General features: G+C 41.0%; 1 protein-coding gene across 2 annotated transcripts in view; it reads right to left on the bottom strand.

Moving 5' to 3' along the window:
• LOC126277922 (uncharacterized) overlaps positions 1-25,724 on the bottom strand; it is a 66,779-nt gene that overhangs the window by 3,570 nt on the left and 37,485 nt on the right. For both annotated transcript variants that reach the window (XM_049977492.1, XM_049977493.1), the window contains one exon: positions 4,533-4,704. In XM_049977492.1, the coding sequence (XP_049833449.1) occupies positions 4,533-4,704 (172 nt within the window). The remainder of the gene's footprint in view (positions 1-4,532; positions 4,705-25,724) is intronic.

Genomic DNA, 25,724 nt, shown 5'->3' with positions numbered 1-25,724 from the left:
AGCACCTCAAACTATGACCTAGCCTAAAAAGCCCTCATGTGAACTCCACAAGTACTCTGCTATCCGAGTAGCTGCTTCCTTTGTGTATTCCACCCCTGACCTATGAAGGTGAGTCCTACAAATTCCCACACAATAACGCACATCTAGAAATCTGCAGCCACAACCATCACAGATTTGACGAAGCCTTTGGTTGAGTCCCTCCACTCTGCTTCAAATCCCTGATCAACTCTGGTTCTACTTGCACCCTGTGTGCCAGGCCAGCAGTCACCACCACCTCTGCCAGTCGCCTGTATAAACAGAGGATCACCTCAGAACCTATGTAACTGGCATTGTCGGTGCCAATGTGAGCCATGACTGCACCTTGCACACTCGATAGCCATAGGCAAAGTCACCTCCGTTTCTCAGATGAGGCCCCCCCCCCTCCGGCAGACTGGGCTCCACAACACGCCTAACACTGGAGCTCGCAATAACAAGTAAACCCGATAATCTTCACAGGTTTGCAGCCAGATCATGTCACCATCCAGACCTAATATTTTAGCGGACCAGCTGACCGCCATCTTCAGGTGAGTTAATGCTCTTGCACTGCCTCGCCAGAAACTGAATTCTGGCCACACCGATGGAAACCTTTATACACCACGGACAGAGCACTACGCGTGCGCGATATGATGGGCAGCCCTCCTAGCAAGTAGACAAGCAGCGCACCGGTGAGAGAAGACAGCAGAAACGATAAATTGCAACAGCACTAGTTGGAAGAATCCAGTGATCAAAAAGAAGACCGTTGTTGTTTAATGTCAGACAAAATTGGATTCCATATCTTACTTAGAGAAAAACCTTTAACCCTGTTAATAATATTACTTGATAATCTAATTTCAATGGATTCTGTAAGAACACATTCCCAATAGTGAGAAGCATGAGCGATCAAATGTGTCTTGTCATACATCATCCTTTGTCCTTCGTTAAGGCAGTGTTCCGCACTGCCGACTTCTCAGTCCGAGACAAACGAGTGTGCCGATGATGTTCCACACACCGGTTCAAATAGTTTGACCAATATACTTCTTTCCACAGTGACACGAAATTTCATTAACCCCAGGCTTCCTCAAGCCCAAATCATCTTTAACTGAGCTAAGAAGGGCTCTAATCTTAGCCACCGGTGTAAAAACACTTGGTATCATATTTTCTTAAAATTCTTGAAATTTTGGATGATATACTTCCCGCAAAGGGTAAATAAGGAACAGCTTCAAAAGTATCCTCTATTGGCTCGCGTGATGGACCAGACTGAAGAGCATGGCATATTTGTTGTTATTCTCACACATGAGAATTATGTCGCCAAAATGGATCTTTTGTTAGAGGAATCGCCCATCGGGCAATCAAAAATGATCCCACGGATTGTATAAAACGGAAGACTCTCTCACTTTTAAAGAAGAGCTCCTTAGCTAGTGATGTCATCAAGAAACTTCATCCTGGTGCGGTGGTTCCTGTGAGATATTATAGTTTACCAAAGATTCATAAGAGTGGTAATTCTCTGTGTCCCATTGTCAGCAACTTGGGTTCGTGTCACTGTGGAAAGAAGTATATTGGCCAAATATTTAGCTTCAGTCCTCAGGCCATATGTGGGAAAATGTGAACATCACATATCAAATTCGTCCGACTTTTTCCGATGATTAAAATCTTTGTACTGTGGTCCTTCTGACTTGCTTATCAGCTTTGATGTTATTTCTCTCTTTACTCGTGTTCCTCTTGAAGAGTCCCTGTTACTAATCGGTGAGAAATTAGGTGAAGAAACCACCAAGTTATGTCGTTATGTGTTGATTTCAACGTATTTTCTTTTTAATGATGTATATTTTGAGCAAACTGACAGAGTGGCTATGGGGAGTCCACTGTCCCCCATAGTCGCCAACCTTTTTATGGAAGACTTTGAGGACATGGCACTAAGAACTTTGTTTCTTAAACCAAAAATTGAGATACGTTTATGACATTTTTATGGTTTGGCCACATGGAACTGATTCTTTGAATTGCTTGTTAGATCATTTTAACTGTCTACATCCAAGTATTCAATTTACTATGGAAATTGAAAGTGATGGTAAACTTCCATTTCTTGATTTTTTAGTTCGAAGAAAGGATGATGGGACTTTTGGACACTGTGTTTATCGGAAAACTACTCATACTGACCACTATCTTCATGCGACCAGCTGTCATCCACCACACCAATGCAGTGGAGTTTTGCGGACTCTGGTGAAAAAAGCTTATGCCATTTCTGATGAACATTTGAAATGAGAACTTGATCATTTGAAGATTGTTTTTAAACAGAATGAATGTATGGAACAACAAATACGCCGTGTTTTCAGTTTGGTCTGTCACGCGAGCCAATAGAGGATATTTTTGAAGTTGTTGCTCATTTACCCTTTGCGGGAAGTATATCATCCAAAATTTCAAAAATTTAAAAAAAATATGATATTAAAAGTGTTTTTTACGCCGGTGGCCGAGACTAGAGCCCTTCTTGGCTCAGTTAAAGATGATTTGGGCTTGAGGAACCCTGGGGTTTATGAAATTCTGTGTCACTGTGGAAAGAAGTATATTGGTCAAACTATTCAGGACTGGTGTGTGGATCATCATTAGCACACTCGGTTGTTCCAGCCAGAGAAGTTGGCAGTGCGGAAAACTGCCTTAAAGGACGATGTATGGCAAGAAAATTGATTGCTCCTGCTTCTCACTACTGGGAATGTGTTCTTAAAGAATCCATTGAAATTAGATTATCAAGTAATATTATTAACAGGGATAAAGGTTTTCTTCTAAGTAAGATGTGGAATCTGATTTTGTCCAACATTAAACAACAACGGTCCTCTTTTCAATCATTGGATTCTTCCAACTAGTGCTGTTGCGATTTATCGTTTCTGCTGACTTCTCTCAGTGGCGCGCTGCGTGTCTACTTGCCTAGGAGGTGGCTGCCCATCATCTCACGCACACGCCGTGCTCTGTCCGTGGTGCATAAAGGTTTCCATCGTTGTGGCTGGAATTCAGTTTCCAGCGAGGCAGTGCACGGGCATTAACTCACCTGAAGATGGTGGCCAGCTGGTCCACCAAAATATTAGGTCTGGACGATAACATGATCTGACTGCAAACCCGTGAAGAATACCTGCAGTTATTATGCCGGGGAAGTCTACAAAATCACAACAAGTAAACCCCTTCTCCCATTTGTCTGCTCATACCTTGCTGAATGAGCGGCCACCTGCCCACTCACAGTTAGGCCAGGTGGCCAGTCTCCATACTGGCCCTCCGCCTCGAGCAATGGAAAAACCTTACCACCTGCCACTCACCCTGCTGCGAGGGCAGATCCAATGTGTCATGTGCACTGGGAGGTGCCTCTGAAGCAGAGTCCATGGACAGAACAAGCAACACCTAAGGTGTCCCATGCGACACGCCAGATTCTCTGCTACCGCTACACCCAGAGGCAACAGCCTGAAGGTAACTGACCATAGAAAAAAGTACATTCAGCTGTTCATGAACTGCAGCCAGCTCCTCCAGCATCGGCACATAGAATGCGCATATCTTAGCAAGACTAACTGAAGAAGTGACCTAAAAAAGCAGACAATAGGCTTAAAATGAGAAGAGGCACCAATGTTAGCACTGAATAGGGGATCATGGAGGAATCTTATAAGGGGGATTATGCTCCAGACTGAACGCTGAAAGGCATAATCAGTCTTAAATAATGATGATGATGATCCTAGATATGCTACTCTCCTAATGTGTTACTAATGTATGCTGATGTGTTAATGAGCTACATAGCTGGCTGTTCAGTGAGCAACTATAGTGCTACACATTGAATGAATTTCCACTTGTAAAAAGCCAAGATTAGACCTCTTAAACAGAGAAACACACGCAAAATTTAATAAATATACTATTAGCAACACACAGAAAAAGATCAACACTTAACTTGCTACTTTTTTGTGGACAGAGGCTGGTTTTCAATTAATTCAAATACTTAGATGTTACGGATACTGTTCAAGCAAAATTTTATCACTGAAATTATAATCCTGTTATTGTAATAATTTTATTCATTCACATAACAGAAATCGAGTTTACATATTGCCTTCAACATTACTGTCTCAATTCTAGATAGAAAATTAATTTTGTCACTTATCTTGCACATTTATGAGGACATGAATATTTTTTCTATGTACAGTGGTAGCGGTGTCCTTACTCACAACTGCATTTTACTCAACCTCACCTCACTACACATCATCGTCATTTCACAACAAACCACTATCCTCCCCCCCCCCCCCCCCCTCCCACACACTAACAGAACTTCTGTGTGCAATTCCTATAATTTTGTCATTATGAGTACTTTAGCACAAGTCATAATTTGTCATTATTTTACATTACTGAAATACAGTGCAGTGGCTGTTAATGTATACATTGATTCCTTCCACATCCAAGAGTGCTTTCCATCACAATGGGATTTATAGAACACAGTATGAGAACGAATCAATCAATCAACGAATATGAATGCTCAATCTCCTCCATGTGTGTTTTACCTGAGTAGTTTGTCTCCATTTAGTAAGTATTTTTTTGTAAACTGTGGTTTATCAGGGGGAGGAATTTTCCAGTAAACTCCAAGTATAGTCTTACAATCACACAGTAAAACATTTATCTTGCTAAAGGGCTGGTCAGGCAGATCAAGTTCAGGGCCAACTGTTACTGTCACATCTGAAATAGAAAAAAACACCTCCTATTATTTTAATGCTTCAAATAAGAAATATAAACCACAATGTGAACATATATATACATATTACTCTACAAAATGAATAAGTAACGGCGCTGATAAAATATCAAAATGCATTAAAGTAAATGGATTCATTCATACACACACCCTCTTCCCAACAAATAGCACACATTGAAACTAAGAAACTAACTTAATTCCTTTGGCCGCTTTGGGGGCATGGGGCATCCAGGCGACATTGCTATCCACCTCAGTCTTTGGCTATTTCCCTCAGTTTCAACCAGCTCTTGCCAACTCTTCTTACTTCGCTTCCCCTGCCCTCTTCCCTGTACCTCTAGGGCTGCCTCTCTTTCTTGTACCTTGGGGATTCCATTCCAATGCCTTCTTCTCCACAGCTCTGCTGGCTATCTCAGTGGTGCCCCAACCAACTCCACTTTGTTTTCACATATCTGAATTTCTAGACATGTCTTGTTTATTTTCCAGTCTATTTTTTCTGGCCACAAAATTTTCATGGTGTGCCAGGGACACCTATTTGCAAAGCTCTGTAACTATGACATTACATTCTTGTCTTGTCAACTCTTTGCCTTTAAATATGTATGCTTGTGTCTGTATATGTATGGATGGATGTGTGTTGTGTGTGTGTGTGTGTGTGTGTGTGTGTGTGTGTGTGTGTGTGTGTGTGTGTGTGTGTGTGTGTGTGTGCGCGCGCGCGCGCACACACGAGTATATACCTATTCTTTTTTCCCCCTAAGGTAAGTCTTTCCGCTCCCGGGATTGGAATGACTCCTTACCCTCTCCCTTAAAACCCACATCCTTTCATCTTTCCTTTTCCTTCCCTCTTTCCTGACGAAGCAGCCGCCTGTTGCCAAAGCTCGAAATTCTGTCTCTGTGTGTGTTTTATTTATTGTGCCTATCTACCGGCGCTTTCCTGCTTGGTAAGTCTTGGAATCTTTGTTTTTAATATATTTTTCCAACTTACATTGGCGTACATAAGGATAGCCTTTACATTTGCATTAAAATATGAATTTTTGTTTTGTATGTGGTGTTTCTGTTTTGTCAAATTGGCTACAGTTGTATAAAGGCAGCATTAGCCTACTTTATGCCCTCATATCTTTTCTAGCTCCACCATCATCTGTCACCACAATACCCAGGTAGAAGGACAAGTTGAAACACTACCAGCTGCTTCTCTACAGACAGAGGTTCTTCCATACTCCAAGCATTTATTCTCACTTCCTCTAGTTAATCTACGAGGGCTGTTTTATTTTTTCCAACCTCCGATCGTCCATCTAAACAAGTAAGAGGTAGGGAGGGGCTGGACCTACGCGTCATGTAATTGCACAGCTCCCCCACCACAACCTCTGCCGTTTTCAGCTGCAGTGTGACAGTTTTAGCCGAGCTACGTCCTTGTAAACATGGCCGTTACACTCGAGGCTGGAGGGGGAGGGGAAAAATGGGGGGGGGGGGGGGAACAGCCCCTGTATATCTATCTTGACACCAGGAATCCTGCCCCCCCCCCCCCCCTCCCAGAAAGTTTAATTTATCCTTAAATTTTTTCAGCCCTTAAGCTACTAGAACTATACTGCTTTCGAAGCCCAAATTTTCCAGACATTCATGGGGTCTCTGTCGGATTCCTCTTCTCCTACCTGCTGTGTCTCTCTTCATGCTTCAGTCAAGGACAAGTACAGGACGTCACATAAACCAAGTCCCCAATTCGAGAGGCAGTGTGCAGCAACAAAGTAGAGTGGGGGGGGGGGCATCACGTCTTAATATCTGCATGCATGCCATTTTCAGTGTACGCCATGGGTTGGTCAGGTGAACACCGTGCTTTTGTCGTTGAGAAGGTTTGAAAATGCATCCCTACAAGGTTGTGTTGGTTCAAGAATTGAGTGGAAGATATTACGAAGTCCATACAACACTGTTTCAAGATATGCTTCAGAATGTTCACCAAGAATATGTGATTTTTTCACACAAGGAACATTTTCATGTCAGGTGCAGTAAACACACAAAACTGCAGGTTCTGGTCTTGAAAACAACCCCCTGAAACTTCATCAATGACCCCTCCATAGTCCAAAAGTAAGTGTAGTGTACAGTTTTTAATTTTGGTGTGGTTGGACTACCACCCCTTTTTTTTTTTAAAGAAAATGGTGAGGATGTTACTGTAAACAGCAAATGGTACTGTGGCATGCTCTACGACTTCCTACAGCATAAACTAGCAAAGCTATTTAATGACCTTGAGAATGTGTGGTTCCAACAAGATGGTGCTACAGCCCACCTAGCACATAAATCACCAGTATTGGTGACAAAAATGTTTCCTGGACAAGTCCTTTCTTTGCGTTGTGACATGGTGTGGCCACCACATTTGCCAAACTTGACCCCCCTATGACTTTTTTGTGGAAGTATCTCAAGCCCGAAGTGTACCAACAATGCCCTCAAACTTTAGAAGCCCTCAAGGAAATGATAACTCAAAAAGTTAAAGCAAATCACACCCAACATAACTCTTAGATTAATGGACAACTTCAGAGAATGCATCAGAAATGGAGGAACCCATTGGAGTGACATATTGTTTAAAACTCATTAATATTGCATATTCTTAAATGGCACTAAGTGTGTTCTTAGAAAATAAAAATATAAATGTCCTGTCTTGCTTGGTTTCATTTTTCTTAGCTTTCCTGATAGAGGCGTTCTTTCTGCTGCACCCTGTTGAAAAAGTGCTGGAGATAAAATATTCCCTGCCGGTCTCTGGTAGCTACCTCAGATTTTGCTTGTGGGCACTTGACATCTGCAGCCATTATACAGTTTTTTGATAATGTTTAAGATTTCCTATGGTACACTATACTTCCACCAAACCTGCCTTAGCAATTTATGCTTCAAAGACAAATACCTTTTCACAATCAATGAATGATAGGTATTGATTGCTAGAAATCCTTTAAATTGCTCCAAGATGATCCTGAAAGTATTATAAGTCAACAACTGGATTGTACCCACAAACCAAACTGTCTTTATGCAGTCAACATCCAAGTGAATCTTTAACCCTATTTAAGATAGTTCTGGTGAGGGTCTTACTGGACACTGACAGCAATGTAACAGGATACCAGATTTTTCTGTTTACTACCAGCCCATTTTCCCACAGATTTTCTTAAACAAGGAATGGAGCATTTTAAAAACTATTATTGGCATTTCGGAGCTCTGGTGCTTTGTTGTCTGAAGCAATCCTAATTTCATCTTCTGTGGGATGCTGCGGACTTATATGTTGATTTGCTATGACTTCCTCCCGAACATCGCTCATCTGTTCCTCTTTGTTGTATTCATGGATTTAACAGCTCCTTGAAATGTTCCACCTTCGTAACTATTCCTGTTGGGCTGTAATTTTCACATGAAAAGTTATTTTCGCAAGTTGTTACAAAGTCAATGTTCATCAATGCTGGCAGTCAAAGATCCTATTTTTCATTCAGTTTTATTAAAAAATTGAGCATTACTGCCCTGAGCTGCATAATGTAGTGATCAAAAATAGTTGAAGTTCCCCAGTTCAAGCTCTGAATAAATCTGTGTCCACTGAAATTTCCTACCTCACTTCCCTGATTCCATTTAAAAAATTAAAACATTCTTTTTAATAATAAAACTTTTCCCTCTCACAAAGATAATTACTTTCAGATAAAATGGAAGGTACTTCTGTAATTAAAGATTTGAATAAATAAAATAGAAAGAAACTTCCACATGGGAAAAATATATTAAAAACAAAGATTCCAAGATTTACGAAGCAGGAAAGTGCCGGTAGATAGGCAAAATGAATAAAACACACAAACACACACACAGAATTTCGAGCTTTCGCAACCGGCGGCTGCTTCGTCAGGAAAGAGGGAAGGAAAAGGAAAGATGAAAGGATGTGGGTTGTAAGGGAGAGGATCCCAGGAGCGGAAAGACTTACCTTAGGGGGAAGAAAGGATAGGTATATACACACACACACACACACACACACACACACACACACACACACACACACACACACACACCAGCTTTGAATACCTTTACACTACATAGTTTCACAATAAGCACTTACACAAGCCAGGTAACGACGTGAGACAAGATGAGCTGAGATAAATTGACAAAATGAGATTGAGACAATATTATCTTGAATTTATTGACTACACAAAACAAAAGTTGATGTAACTATAACTTCTTATACCTAGAAATTCTTAGTACACTACTTATTATTGTCCTTAAATTATTCACAATTATGCAAAAAAAGTAACAAAATTATTTAAAATCATAGCTTATGGCCTTATAAGAGTGGCTACAATAGAAACTGTGTGTATATTTTCCAGGTTTTCTTTTGCTTCAGCACCCAATTCTTGAAGTTATTATCTCAAAGCTTCAGCTCTTCATGTGCAGCTCTTTTTCTTTAAGGGCCTTTTTTTCTTCCCACCTTCAGTACTCATTGAACTTCTGAGTATAATGAGCAGTTTATCACAAGTATTGCAAATCACTGACTTTGGTAGTTGAAATCCAATATAATAAGGCTGACAGAATAGCTGCCCGTGGTCTAGGGGTAGCGTCTTTGATTCATAATCAAAGCGTCTTCGGTCCCGGGATCGATCCCCACAACTGACTAAATTTTGATAAATAATAAGCATTGGCGGCCGAAGACTTCCGGCATAAGAAGTCAGCCTCATTCTGCCAACGGCCTTGTCAAAGAGGGTGGAGGAGCGGATAGAGGTTCAGGGCACTCTTGTCCTAGGGGTGGGAAATTGCCCCTAAAGGCGGAAGAATCAGCAATGATCAACGACATGAGGATGCAGAAGGCAATGGAAACCACTGCATTAAAGACACGTAACGTGTATCCACAGGACATGTGGCCTGTAGTTGAAGAAGTGTCATGATGATCTCTCCATTGGCAAAAGATTCCGGAATACTCCCTCATTCGGATCTCCGGGAGGGGACTGCCAAGGGGGAGGTTACCATGAGAAAAAGATTGAATAATCAACGAAAGGATAATGTTCTACGAGTTGGGGCGTGGAATGTCAGAATTTTCAACGTGGTAGGGAAACTAGAAAATCTGAAAAGGGAAATGCAAAGGCTCAATCTAGATATAGTAGGGGTCAGTGAAGTGAAGTGGAAGGAAGACAAGGATTTCTGGTCAGATGAGTATTGGGTAATATCAACAGCAGCAGAAAATTGTATAACAGGTGTAGGATTCTGTTATGAATAGAAAGGTAGGGCAGAGGGTCTGTTACTGTGAACAGTTCAGTGACCGGGTTGTTCTAATTAGAATCGACAGCAGACCAACACCGACAACGATAGTTCAGGTATACAAGCCGACGTCGCAAGCTGAAGATGAACTGATAGAGAAAGTGTATGAGGATATTGAAAGGGTAATACAGTATGTAAAGGGGGATGAAAATCTAATAGACATGGGCGACTGGAATGCAGTTGTAGAGGAAGGGGTAGAAGAAAAGGTTACAGGAGAATATGGGCTTGGGACAAGGAATGAAAGAGGAGAAAGACTAATTGAGTTCTGTAACAAGTTTCAGCTAGTAATAACGAATACCCTGTTCAAGAATCACAAGAGGAGGAGGTATACTTGGAAAAGGCCGGGAGATACGGGAAGATTTCAATTAGATTACATCATGGTCAGACAGAGATTCCGAAATCAGATACTGGATTGTAAGGCGTACCCAGGAGCAAATATAGACTCAGATCACAATACAGTAGTGATGAAGAGTAGGCTGAAGTTCAAGACATTAGTCAGGAAGAATCAATACGCAAAGAAGTGGGATACGGAAGTTCTAAGGAATGACGAGATACGTTTGAAGTTCTCTAACGCTATAGATACAACAATAAGGAATAGCGCAGTTGGCAACACAGTTGAAGAGGAATGGATGTCTCTAAAAAGGGCCATAACAGAAGTTGGGAAGGAAAACATAGGTACAAAGAAGGTTGCTGCGAAGAAACCATGGGTAACAGAAGAAATACTTCAGTTGATTGATGAAAGGAGGAAGTACAAACATGTTCCGGGAAAATCAGGAATACAGAAATACAAGTCGCTGAGGAATGAAATAAATAGGAAGTGCAGGGAAGCTAAGACGAAATGGCTGCAGGAAAAATGTGAAGACATCGAAAAAGATAGGATTGTCGGAAGGACAGACTCAGCATACAGGAAAGTCAAAACAACCTTTGGTGACATTAAAAGCAACGGTGGTAACATTAAGAGTGCAACGGGAATTCCACTGTTAAATGCAGAGGAGAGAGGAGATAGGTGGAAAAAATACATTGAAAGCCTCTACGAGGGTGAAGATTTGTCTGATGTGATAGAAGAAGAAACAGGAGTCGATTTAGAAGAGATAGGGGATCCAGTATTAGAATCGGAATTTAAAAGAGCTTTGGAGGACTTACGGTCAAATAAGGCAGAAGGGATAGATAACATTCTATCAGAATTTCTAAAATCATTAGGGGAAGTGGCAACAAAACGACTATTCACGTTGTTGTGTAGAATATATGAATCTGGCGACATACCATCTGACTTTCGGAAAAGCATCATCCACACAATTCCGAAGACGGCAAGAGCTGACAAGTGCGAGAATTATCGCAAAATCCGCTTAACAGCTCATGCATCAAAGCTGCTTACAAGAATAATATACAGAAGAATGGAAAAGAAAATTGAGAATGCACTAGGTGACCATCAGTTTGGCTTTATGAAAAGTAAAGGCACGAGAGAGGCAATTCTGACGTTATGGCTAATAATGGAAGCAAGGCTAAAGAAAAATCAAGACACGTTCATAGGATTTGTCGACCTGGAAAAAGCGTTCGACAATATAAAATGGTGCAAGCTGTTCAAGATTCTGAAAAAAGTTGGGTTAAGCTATAGGGAGAGACGGGTCATATACAATATGTACAACAACCAAGAGGGAATAATAAGAGTGGACGATCAAGAACGAAGTGCTCGTATTAAGAAGGGAGTAAGACAAGGCTCCTCCCCCCATGAACCATGGACCTTGCCGTTGGTGGGGAGGCTTGCGTGCCTCAGCGATACAGATGGCCGTACCGTAGGTGCAACCACAACGGAGGGGTATCTGTTGAGAGGCCAGACAAACGTGTGGTTCCTGAAGAGGGCAGCAGCCTTTTCAGTAGTTGCAGGGGCAACAGTCTGGATGATTGACTGATCTGGCCTTGCAACATTAACCAAAACGGCCTTGCTGTGCTGGTACTGCGAACGGCTGAAAGCAAGGGGAAACTACAGCCGTAATTTTTCCCGAGGACATGCAGCTTTACTGTATGATTAAATGATGATGGCATCCTCTTGGGTAAAATATTCCGGAGGTAAAATAGTCCCCCATTCGGGTCTCCGGGCGGGGACTACTCAGGAGGATGTCGTTATCAGGAGAAAGAAAACTGGCATTCTACGGATCGGAGCGTGGAATGTCAGATCCCTTAATCGGGCAGGTAGGTTAGAAAATTTAAAAAGGGAAATGGATAGGTTAAAGTTAGATATAGTGGGAATTAGTGAAGTTCGGTGGCAGGAGGAACAAGACTTCTGGTCAGGTGACTACAGGGTTATAAACACAAAATCAAATAGGGGTAATGCAGGAGTAGGTTTAATAATGAATAGGAAAATAGGAATGCGGGTAAGCTACTACAAACACCATAGTGAACGCATTATTGTGGCCTAGATAGATACGAAGCCCACACCTACTACAGTACTACAAGTTTATATGCCAACTAGCTCTGCAGATGATGAAGAAATTGAAGAAATGTACGATGAAATAAAAGAAATTATTCAGATAGTGAAGGGAGACGAAAATTTAATAGTAATGGGTGACTGAAATTCGAGTGTAGGAAAAGGGAGAGAAGGAAACATATTAGGTGAATATGGATTGGGGCTAAGAAATGAAAGAGGAAGCCGCCTAGTAGAATTTTGCACAGAGCACAACTTAATCATAGCTAACACTTGGTTTAAGAATCATGAAAGAAGGTTGTATACGTGGAAGAACCATGGAGATACTAAAAGGTATCAGATAGATTATATAATGGTAAGACAGAGATTTAGGAACCAGGTTTTAAATTGTAAGACATTTCCAGGGGCAGATGTGGACTCTGACCACAATCTATTGGTTATGACCTGTAGATTAAAACTGAAGAAACTGCAAAAATGTGGGAAATTAAGGAGATGGGACCTGGATAAACTGAAAGAACCAGAGGTTGTACAGAGTTTCAGGGAGAGCATAAGGGAACAATTGACAGGAATAGGGGAAAGAAATACAGTAGAAGAAGAATGGGTAGCTCTGAGGGATGTAGTAGTGAAGGCAGCAGAGGATAAAGTAGGTACAAAGACGAGGGCTGCTAGAAATCCTTGGGTAACAGAAGAAATATTGAAATTAATTGATGAAAGGAGAAAATATAAAAATGCAGTAAATGAAGCAGGCAAAAAGGAATACAAACGTCTCAAAAATGAGATCGACAGGAAGTGCAAAATGGCTAAACAGGGATGGCTAGAGGACAAATGTAAGGATGTAGAAGCTTATCTCACTAGGGGTAAGATAGATACTGCCTACAGGAAAATTAAAGAGACCTTTGGAGAGAAGAGAACCACGTGTATGAATATCAAGAGCTCAGATGGCAGCCCAGTTCTAAGCAAAGAAGGGAAGGCAGAAAGGTGGAAGGAGTATATAGAAGGTTTATACAAGGGCGATGTACTTGAGGACAATATTATGGAAATGGAAGAGGATGTAGATGAAGACGAAATGGGAGATACGATACTGCGTGAAGAGTTTGACAGAGCACTGAAAGACCTGAGTCGAAACAAGGCCCCCCGGAGTAGACAACATTCCATTAGAACTACTGACGGCCTTGGGACAACCAGTCCTGACAAAACTCTACCAGCTGGTGAGCAAGATGTACGAGACAGGCGAAATACCCTCAGACTTCAAGAAGAATATAATAATTCCAATCCCAAAGAAAGCAGGTGCTGACAGATGTGAAAATTACCGAACTATCAGTTTAATAAACCACGGCTGCAAAATACTAACGCGAATTCTGTACAGACGAATGGAAAAACTGGTAGATGCAGACCTCGGGGAGGATCAGTTTGGATTCCGTCGAAATGTTGGAACACGTGAGGCAATACTGACCTTATGACTTATCTTAGAAGAAAGATTAAGAAAAGGCAAACCTACGTTTCTAGCATTTGTAGACTTAGAGAAAGCTTTTGACAATGTTGACTGGAATACTCTTTTTAAAATTCTAAAGGTGGTAGGGGTAAAATACAGGGAGCGAAAGGCTATTTATAATTTGTACAGAAACCAGATGGCAGTCATAAGAGTCGAGGGGCATGAAAGGGAAGCAGTGGTTGGGAAAGGAGTGAGACAGGGTTGTAGCCTCTCCTCGATGTTATTCAATCTGTATATTGAGCAAGCAGTAAAGGAAACAAAAAAAAAATTTGGAGTAGGTATTAAAATTCATGGAGACGATGTAAAAACTTTGAGGTTCGCCGATGACATTGTAATTCTGTCAGAGACGGCAAAGGACTTGGAAGAGCAGTTGAACGGAATGGACAGTGTCTTGAAAGGAGGATATAAGATGAACATTAACAAAAGCAAAACGAGGATAATGGAATGTAGTCAAATTAAATCGGGTGATGCTGAGGGAATTAGATTAGGAAATGAGACACTTCAAGTAGTAAAGGAGTTTTGCTATTTAGGAAGTAAAATAACTGATGATGGTCGAAGTAGAGAGGATATAAAATGTAGACTGGCAATGGCAAGGAAAGCGTTTCTGAAGAAGAGAAATTTGTTAACATCGAATATAGATTTATGTATTAGGAAGTCGTTTCTGAAAGTATTTGTTTGGAGTGTAGCCATGTATGGAAGTGAAACATGGACGATAACTAGTTTGGACAAGAAGAGAATAGAAGCTTTCGAAATGTGGTGCTACAGAAGAATACTGAAGATAAGGTGGATAGAGTACGTAACTAATGAGGAGGTATTGAATAGGATTGGGGAGAAGAGAAGTTTGTGGCACAACTTGACTAGAAGAAGGGATCGGTTGGTAGGACATGTTTTGAGGCATCAAGGGATCACAAATTTAGCATTGGAGGGCAGCGTGGAGGGTAAAAATCGTAGAGGGAGACCGAGAGATGAGTAGACTAAGCAGATTCAGAAGAATGTAGGTTGCAGTAGGTACTGGGAGATGAAGCAGCTTGCACAGGATAGAGTAGCATGGAGAGCTGCATCAAACCAGTCTCAGGACAGAAGACAACAACAACAAGACAAGGCTTTAGCCTTTCGCCCCTACTCTTCAATCTGTACATCGAGGAAGCAATGATGAAAATAAAAGAAAAGTTCAGGAGTGGAATTAAAATACAAGGTGAAAGGATATCAATAATACGATTCACTGATGACATTGCTATCCTGAGTGAAAGTGAAGAAGAATTAAATGATCTGCCGAACGGAATGAACAGTCTAATGAGTACACAATATGGTTTGAGAGTAAATCGGAGAAAGACGAAGGTAATGAGAAGTAGTAGAAATGAGAACGGCGAGAAACTTAACATCAGGATTGATGGTCACGAAGTCAATGAAGTTGAGGAATTCTGCTACCTAGGCAGTAAAATAACCAATGACGGACGGAGCAAGGAGGACATCAAAAGCAGACTCGCTATGGCAAAAAAGGCATTTCTGGCCAACAGAAGTCTACTAATACAAATACCGGCCTTAATTTGAGGAAGAAATTTCTGAGGATGTACGTCTGGAGTACAGCATTGTATGGTAGTGAAACATGGACTGTGGGAAAACCGGAACAGAAGAGAATAGAAGCATTTGACATGTGGTGCTATAGACGAATGTTGAAAATTAGGTGTACTGATAAGATAAGGAATGAGGAGGTTCTACGCAGAATCGGAGAGGAAAGGAATATGTGGAAAACACTGATAAGGGGAAGGGACAGGATGATAGGACATCTGCTAAGACATGAGGGAATGACTTCCATGGTATTAGAGGGAGCCGTAGAGGGCAAAAACTGTAGAGGAAGACAGAGATTGGAATACGTCAAGCAAATAATTGAGGACGTAGGTTGCAAGTGCTACTCTGAGATGAAGAGGTTAGCACAGGAAAGGAGTTCGTGGCGGGCCGCATCAAACCAGCCAGTAGACTGATGAAAAAAAAAAAAAAAAAAATTGTCTTGACTGACAGACTGAATCATCCTTTCTTAACAGTACCTCACAAGACAATTGCAATATAATGTTGTTATATTTGAATCACTACTAAAATATATTTTATCTGGTTTTTACATTTAGCTACGAAGTGTGTGGTACGAAGGTATGTTTCAGGAATATGATTTGGACAATTTTCATGTTTTGTCCTTTGAATTTTTTGACCGAGCAGTGCAACTTAAATCAAACAATGGAAAATGCAGGATGGAATGTAGCAATATTTTGAAAAGGAAAGTTGCTACTCACCATTTAGTGAGATGCTGAGTTGCAGATAGGCACAACAAAAAGACGATAACAGAATAAGCTTTTAGCGAAAGTGTTAAAAATAGATCACACACACACACACACACACACACACACACACACACACACACACACACACACTGCAGTCTCTGGCAGCTCTCTCTCTCTCTCTCTCTCTCTCTCTCTCTGTCTGTCTGTCTGTCTGTCTGTCTCTCTCTCTCTCTGTGTGTGTGTGTGTGTGTGTGTGTGTGTGTGTGTGTGTGTGTGTGTGTGTGTCTCATCTATTTTTGACAAAGGCCTTATTGGCCGAAAGCTTATTCTGCAACAGTCACTTTATTGTGCCCATCTGCAACTCACCATCTCCACTACATGGCGAGTAGCAACTTTCCTTTTTACAATATTGTTACATTGCAACTTAACTTGTTTAAATACATTGTTCAAACAGCCTCTGGTGTGTTGAAGATCATGGACCACCAAGGAAAGACTTTTTGCACACATGCTACAACTGCTCTTCTGTATTGATGTTTACTTTGTACGACTTCTGCTTATGACAAAATTGTGGTGAGATCTGACCATATCTCATTTTCACAGGACATTTATATCGTCGTCGTCGTCGTCGTCGTCGTCGTCGTCATCAAAGACTGATTATACCTTTCAGCATTCAGTCTGGACCATAGTCCCCCTTATAAAATTTCTCCATGATCCCCTATTCAGTGCTAACATTGGTCCCTCTTCTGATGTTAAGCCTATTACTTCAAAATCATTCTTAACCGAATCCAGGTACCTTCTCCATGGTCTACCCCGACTCCTCCTACCCTCTACTGCTGAACCCATGAGTCTCTTGGGGTCATGTTACATGCATAGGAGAAGCAAGGTTACCCACCATCTAAGCCTGTTCGTCCTGACTGCTACATCTATAGAGTTCATTCCCAGTTTTTCTTTGATTTCCTCATTGTGGACACCCTCCTGCCATTGTTTCCATCTACTAGTACCTGCAATCATCCTAGCTACTTTCATATCCGTAATCTCAACCTTATTGATAAGGTAACCTGAATCCACCCAGCTTACGATCCCATACGCCGAAGTTGGTCGAAAGATTGAACAGTGCACAGATAACTTAGTCTTGGTACTGACTTCCTTCTTGCAGAAGAGAGTGGATGTAGCTGAGCGATCACTGCATTAGCTTTGCTACACCTCACTTCCAATTCTTTCAATATGTTGCCATCCTGTGAGAATACACATCCTAAGTACTTAAAACCATCCACCTGTCCTAATTTTGTTCCTCCTATTTGGCACTCAATCCATTTATCTCTCTTTCCCACTGACATCACTTTCGTTTTGGAGATGCTAATCTTCATACCACAGTCCTTACATTTCTGATCTAGCTCTGAAATTTTACTTTGCAAACTTTCAATCGAATCTGCCATCACAACTAAGTCATCCGCATATGCGAGACTGCTTATTTTGTGTTCACATATCTTAACCTCACCCAGCCAGTCTATTGTTTTCAACATATGATCCATATGTAATATGAACAACAGTGGAGACAGGTAGCAGCCTTGTCTTACCCCTGAAACTACTCTGAACCATGAACTCCATTTACCGTCAACTCTAACTGCTGCCTGACTATCCATGTAAAGACCTTTAATGGCTTGCAAAAGTTTGCCTCCTATTCCATAATCTTGTAGGACAGACAACTTCCTCCTAGGGACCTCATATATGCCTTTTCTAGACCTATAAAGCATTGATACAATTCCCTGTTCCACTCGTAACACTTCTCCATTATTTGCTGTAAGCTAAAGATCTAGTCCTGACAACCTCTAAGAGGCCTAACCCACACTGATTTTCATCCAATTTGTCCTCAAAAAATACTCGCTCCTTCCTTTCAACAATACCTGAGAAGGACATTTATAAGACAAAATAAATATGAATTTTGTATGTCCAAGTTCTCCAGATTCCAGAGACAATTAAAAATGTCATTCTTCACATTCAACAGTTTTTCCTTCAGATTTCAGTGGACAACTACACAGTTCGCCAACAGAGTGTCCAGGAACTCCCCTTTATAGTTTCTGTATGGCCCGCCTTCGTTTTATCTACACTTGTTTCTTGTCTTCTTAGCAACATGTCTTTCCTTTTTCTGGTGTGAAGTGGTCAATCTAGTGTAGGATGTGGTGACCTGCTACCTACTTCTCAAAAATAAAACAAATATTTGTAGAGGACTAAGATGGGATAAAAATGACACTAACCAACAGCATTTAATGTCAGGACAAAAACAATGCTAACCTTCAAACACATGTGTAACAGGCTTTTCTGTTGTTAAAAGGTGAAATGGAAGAGAGACTAACAGTTTTGCAAGCATTCACTGATATATTTTACATTCAGTTTATGTACTCTTAACAATAGTGAAGTCACCTAAATTTTAATCAATGCTATGCCTAACCCATGTGAAGTAAGACAGTTAGCAATATAATGCTAAGCCACATTGGCAGTATTTTCAGTAACTTATGTATTCTCCAGAATGTAATAGGATCTGCATCACAGCTGTCATTACCAGATTCACCAAACAATCATTTCTTTATTCAATTACAATATTTCATCATAACTGCCATGTTTACTCTGTAGCATAGCATTATTTCATCCAAAGATAAGAACAAAACCAGTAATACAAAAGAATGGATATAGCTGGCAGTGCTTTAGTGATACAAATGGACCTACATGTTATCAGCAGGTAGTGCAGTAGAAACAAGAAGTTGTGGGACCAGACTAATTTTCACAAAATTGAGGGTTAGTACATTCATATCTATCACCAGTTACCATTCACATTTCTGTTCCCTATGCCATGGACACCACATTCAAGCCCTTCGTTATCTGAACCAACTTCTGCATTCAACTTTCCCATTAAAATTTTTTTGTCTGTGATTGGTTTGCATGATTAAGCCATTTATCTCTGTGTACAATGTTTCCTTTAACTCTCTTTCAGTCCCATCAGTAGGCGTGTAGCACTGAATTATAGTGACACTTCATACACTTGTTTTCTAAGTGTGCAGTCATTATCCTTCCTGAGGTTTCCATTCCAGTAGGCTTCTTTTGCAGATTATAGGTAAGGGTGTAACACCAGTCTTGGGCATTGCATCTTCACTTGTTTGTCCTGCATAAAGCAGCATTCAACTATTCTATATTTTAACTTCCACCTTATTTCCATTTAATCCCAGTACATCCAACCTGTCAACCTGTAGTTCTCCATCTCTTTTTCAATTTTTGTTAATTGTCCCGTCTCTCTTAATGTTCTTACATTTTGAAATCCAATACAGGATTTCCTTTTCAGGCCAGCATTCCAATTCTTAGGATCCATCCAGTTAGTTCTCCTTTTAGTATCCGTGAACTGAAAATTTTTATGTTCAGATTACCGACCCACAGAAATTCTCCCCTCTTCCGTGGATTCCTTCCCCCCGCCCCTTCCCTGCTCGAATGTCGGGGTGTGGCTAACACCTTATGGCTTGTACACCTGTCAAGGTTTTAAGGTTTTATTTCAGCTCGTCTTCACATCAACTACAGAATGCTACCCGTCCCTCTGTAATAAGGCGTATGTGCATCAGCCATGCTATGTTTACCAAGGATCCTGTGCTGCCACACAATCAGAGAGAGGTAAACAGTAAAGGCTAACAAGACAGGATGTTTTGAGATGTTCTGAATCCTCTGTAGGGTCCTGTCTAGCTTTGTGGGGTGGCACAACAGTGCAGAGTGGATCTGTGTATCGGGCAGCTGTTACAGTGCTGCTTCTGCTGCACATCCAGATATAGTGGGGGCTAGGGAGTGGTGCAGCAGCCAGCAAGCTCACTTCACTGCGTGGATGGCTTACACGCGACCCAGCCGATCTACAATCTTTCTCAAATATGGAGAGAGAGAGAGAGAGAGAGAGAGAGAGAGAGAGAGAGAGAGAGAGAGAGAGAGAGAGAGGTTAGGTAAAATCTCACAACAAGAAGTGATAGAGCAGTTAGATGAAAAAAGCAGAAATTACAAGCATTGGCCACACAACTTAGGAGATACCAAAAAAAAGTGAAAATAGAAGGAAACAAAACCAAACATTCAACACAAACCAAAAGAAATTTTACCAGACAATAGATAACACACACATTAAAATAGACAATCCACCAAACATAACAGACATGGAACACTTCTGGAGCAACATATGGTCAAACCCGGTACAACATAACAGGCATGCACGGTGGATACAAGCAGAAGCAGACACATACAAGATGATACCGCAAATGCCTGAAGTGATAATTTTGCAATATGAAGTCACCAAGCAATTAATTCTACTCACAATTGGAAAGCGACTGGAAAAGATAAAATAGCAAATTTCTGGCTAAAGAAGTTCACCTCAACACATTCACATCTAACTTATTTAACAGTTACATTGCAGACCCATACACATTCCCTGATACACTTACACATGGAATAACTTATATGAAACCTAAAGATCAAGCAAACACAGCAAACACAGCTAGATACCGCCCCATAACATGCCTACCAACAATACACAAAATATTAACTTCAGTCATTACACAGAAATTAATGACACATACAACACAGAACAAAGTTATAAATGAAGAAGAAAAAGGCTGTTGCAAAGGAGCACGAGGATGTAAAGAGCAACTGATAATAGATGCAGGGTGACATATCAGGCTAAAACTAAACAAAGGTCACTACACTACCCATATATTGATTACCGAAAAGCTTTTGATAGTGTACCCCACTCATGGTTACTACAAGTATTGGAAATATACAAAGTAGATCCTAAATTGATACAGTTCCTAAACATAGTAATGAAAAATTGGAAATCCACACTTAATATCCAAACAAATTCAAATAATATCACATCACAGCCAATACAGATTAAGTGTGGAATATACCATGGAGACTCATTAAGTCCTTTCTGGTTCTGTCTTGCTCTGAACCCACTATCAACATGCTAAATACACTCCTGGAAATGGAAAAAAGAACACATTGACACCGGTGTGTCAGACCCACCATACTTGCTCCGGACACTGCGAGAGGGCTGTACAAGCAATGATCACACGCACGGCACAGCGGACACACCAGGAACCGCGGTGTTGGCCGTCGAATGGCGCTAGCTGCGCAGCATTTGTGCACCGCCGCCGTCAGTGTCAGCCAGTTTGCCGTGGCATACGGAGCTTCATCGCAGTCTTTAACATTGGTAGCATGCCGCGACAGCGTGGATGTGAACCGTATGTGCAGTTGACGGACTTTGAGCAAGGGCGTATAGTGGGCATGCAGGAGGCCGGATGGACGTACCGCCGAATTGCTCAAAACGTCGGGCGTGAGGTCTCCACAGTACATCGATGTTGTCGCCAGTGGTCGGCGGTAGGTGCACGTGCCCGTCGACCTGGGACCGGACCGCAGCGACACACGGATGCACGCCAGCCAAGACCGTAGGATCCTACGAAGTGCCGTAGGGGACCGCACCGCCACTTCCCAGCAAATTAGGGACACTGATGCTCCTGGGGTATCAGCGAGGACCATTCGCAACCGTCTCCATGAAGCTGGGCTACGGTCCCGCACACCGTTAGGCCGTCTTCCGCTCACGCCTCAACATCGTGCAGCCCGCCTCCAGTAGTGTCGCGACAGGCGTGAATGGAGGGACGAATGGAGACGTGTCGTCTTCAGCGATGAGAGTCGCTTCTGCCTTGGTGCCAATGATGGTGGTATGCGTGTTTGGCGCCGTGCAGGTGAGTGCCACAATCAGGACTGCATAAGACCGAGGCACACAGGGCCAACACCCGGCATCATGGTGTGGGGAGCGATCTCCTACACTGGCCGTACACCTCTGGTGATCGTCGAGGGGACACTGAATAGTGCACGGTACATCCAAACCGTCGTCGAACCCATTGTTCTACCATTCCTAGACCGGCAAGGGAACTTGCTGTTCCAACAGGACACTGCACGTCCGCATGTATCCCGTGCCACCAAAAGTGCTCTAGAAGGTGTAAGTCAACTACCCTGGCCAGCAAGATCTCCGGATCTGTCCCCCATTGAGTATGTTTGGGACTGGATGAAGCATCGTCTCACGCGGTCTGCACGTCCAGCACGAACGCTGGTCCAACTGAGGCGCCAGGTGGAAATGGCATGGCAAGCCGTTCCACAGGACTACATCCAGCATCTCTACGATCGTCTCCATGGGAGAATAGCAGTCTGCATTGCTGCGAAAGGTGGATATACACTGTACTAGTGCCGACATTGTGCATGCTCTGTTGCCTGTATCTATGTGCCTGTGGTTCTGTCAGTGTGATCATGTGATGTATCTGACCCCAGGAATGTGTCAATAAAGTTTCCCCTTCCTGGGACAATGAATTCACGGTGTTCTTATTTCAATTTCCAGGAGTGTAATACAAATTATGGATATAATATTACTGGAACATACCCACACAAAATCACACATTTGCTATACATGAATGATCTAAAACTACTGGCAGCAACAAATCAACTCAACCAATTACTAAAGATAACAGAAGTATTCTCAATGATATAAATATGGCTTTTGGAACAGACAAATGTAAGAAAAATAGCATAGTCAAGGGAAAACACACTAAACAAGAAGATTACATATTGGATAACCACAGCGACTGCATAGAAGCAATGGAAAAAACAGATGCCTATAAATATCTAGGAGAAAGACAAAAATAGGAACAGATAATACAAATATTAAAGAAGAACTAAAAGAAAAATATAGACAAAGACTAACAAAAATACTGAAAACAGAATTGACAGCAAGAAACAAAACAAAAGCTATATATACTTACGCTATACCAATATTGACCTATTCATTTGGAGTAGTGAAATGTAGTAACACAGACCTAGAAGCACTCAATACACTTACGCGATCACAATGCCACAAATATAGAATACATCACATACATTCAACAACAGGAAGATTCACATTAAGCAGAAAGGAAGGAGGAAGGGGATTTATTGACATGAAAAACCTACATTATGGACAGGTAGACAATTTAAGAAAATTCTTTCTAGAACGAGCAGAAACTAGCAAAATACACAAAGCAATCACTCATATAAATACATCGGCTACACCACTGCAATTTCATAACCCCTTCTACAACCCTTTAGATCACATAACAACAGATACGAAGAAAGTAAATTGGAAAAAGGAAACATTACATGGCAAGCACCACTATCATCTAACACAGCCACACATCGATCAAGACGCGTCCAACACATGGCTAAGAAAAGGCAATATATACAGTGAGATGGAAGGATTCATGATTGCAATACAGGATCAAACAATAAACACCATATATTACAGCAAGCATATTATTAAAGATCCCAATACCACAACAGATAAATGCAGACTTTGCAAACAACAAATAGAAACAGTAGATCACATCACAAGCGGATGTACAATACTAGCAAATACAGAATACCCCAGAAGACATGACAATGTAGCAAAACTAATACATCAACAGCTTGCCTTACAACATAAACTTATAAAACAACATGTTCCCACATACAAGTATGCACCACAAAATGTACTGGAGAATGATGAATACAAATTATACCGGAACAGAACCATTATAACAGATAAAACAACAACACATAACAAACCTGATATCACACTCACCAATAAAAAGAAGAAATTAACACAAATAATCGAAATATCCATACCCAATACAACAAATATACAAAAGAAAACAGGAGAAAAATTGAAAAATACATCCAACTGGCTGAGGAAGTCAAGGATATGTGGCGTCAGGATAAAGTTGACATTATACCAATTATACTATCAACTACAGGAGTCATACCACACAATATCCACCAGTACATCAATGCAATACAGCTACATCCAAATTTGTATATACAACTACAGAAATCCGTAATTATTGAAACATGTTCAATTACCCGGAAGTTCCTAAATGCAATATAACATATACCATACAGTTAAAAGGAAGTCATGCTTAATCAAGGTCCGCGTCACTTTCTACTTCTGACCAGACATAACATCTGAGATAAGAAAGAAATAATAATTTATTCTCATGCATCTCCTAACTTTGCTCGTCTGCCTTTCATTTCATTAATGGTATTTATTGTGATATTTCAAAAATCTACAGAAAGAACTTCAAAAAGTTTACTTTGAAAAACAAAGGTCACTGTGATTTTGTGTTTGGTGGTAGTATGTTTCTACATAAGAAATGATGTTAACATACTGAATTATTCAATAAACTTAGAAGGATATCGCTACCTATCACCAATCTCGAGAAAATTGATCGTATTTAAAGTGCTTCGTTCTGAACTCGCGCATGAGTGAAGAAGACGAAACGAAATATACTTAACATTCCTTGTATCTCGTAAATGGTTCGAGACATCAAAACAAGATTTTGACAAATTATAGTACACAAAGAGGAGAATATTTTGCCATATGATTAATAAGCAAAATATCAATATTTAACCAATAATCATGCAACTATTGATTTTTACAACGAAATAATGTCATTTTTTTAGGGCCATCAACAGCTGATGAAATGAGAATTGTTACAGGTTTCTGGAAACCAGAAGTAGTTTTCAAGACATTGCTCTGACAATAGGAGTCACAACCATTGTAATATTGTGGAGTTAACTACCAAAATGTTCTGAGATTGTCTCCAACCCCTCCACATGCATGGGCCTTTTTCTGAATACACTAGCCTCTCGCTAATCCGGCCCTCAGTAGTCCGGCCTCTCAGTAATCCGGTGCACATCCAAAAACACGTGCACAATGAATTATTGAGCGCAACAATGCTTACTTAAATAATGCTTTAAATACTGTATTTGAAAATTCAGCTTTCTTTACAGTTCAAAACTGTCTTCTAAAAGGAAACATGTTATGCTTGACCTCATGCAGAAACTCTAAATTTTAGATAAGTTAAATTGAGGTTCTTCGCAGAAAGCCATTGCTGCTGAGTTCAATGTGGACGAACAACTATTTACGACATCAAAAAGAAAGACATTCAACAGTACTCAACACAAATGGATAGTGAGTTAGGAAAATGGAAGGTTATGCGAAAGAGAGAATGATGAACTGGACATAGCTGTTTATAGATTGTTCAAACAACAACGCAGTAAAGGAATTCCAGACAGTGGCCCGATTATAAAGGAAAAAGCAGCTGCATTTAACAAAGAACTTGGAGGTAGTAACTTGTTTGCAGTGAGCCAAGGTTGTCTATCTAACTGGAAAAAACAACATGGCATTCGGCAGCTGACAGTCGCCAGCGAAACTCACTTGGCTAACGATAAGGATGCTGAGAGTTTGTAGGCAAGATACAGAAAATAACAGAGGAAGAATATTTAACTGGTGATTCCTTGTATAATTCTGATGAAACAGGACTCTTTTACAAGATGCTTCCTTAAAAAAACATTAGATGCTAACAACGAGAAGGAAGCTCATGGTTACAAGCAACAGAAACAGCGCATAACATTAATGACGTGTTCTAATGCAAACGGGAGTCATAAACTACCGCTTATGGTAGTTGGAAAATCCCAACATCCACATTGTTT

The sequence above is a fragment of the Schistocerca gregaria genome, chromosome 6, assembly GCF_023897955.1.
Source record: "Schistocerca gregaria isolate iqSchGreg1 chromosome 6, iqSchGreg1.2, whole genome shotgun sequence".
NCBI lineage: Eukaryota > Metazoa > Arthropoda > Insecta > Orthoptera > Acrididae > Schistocerca > Schistocerca gregaria.
Note: the sequence above shows the minus strand (reverse complement) of the source record. Positions and strands in the feature narration are given on the sequence as shown.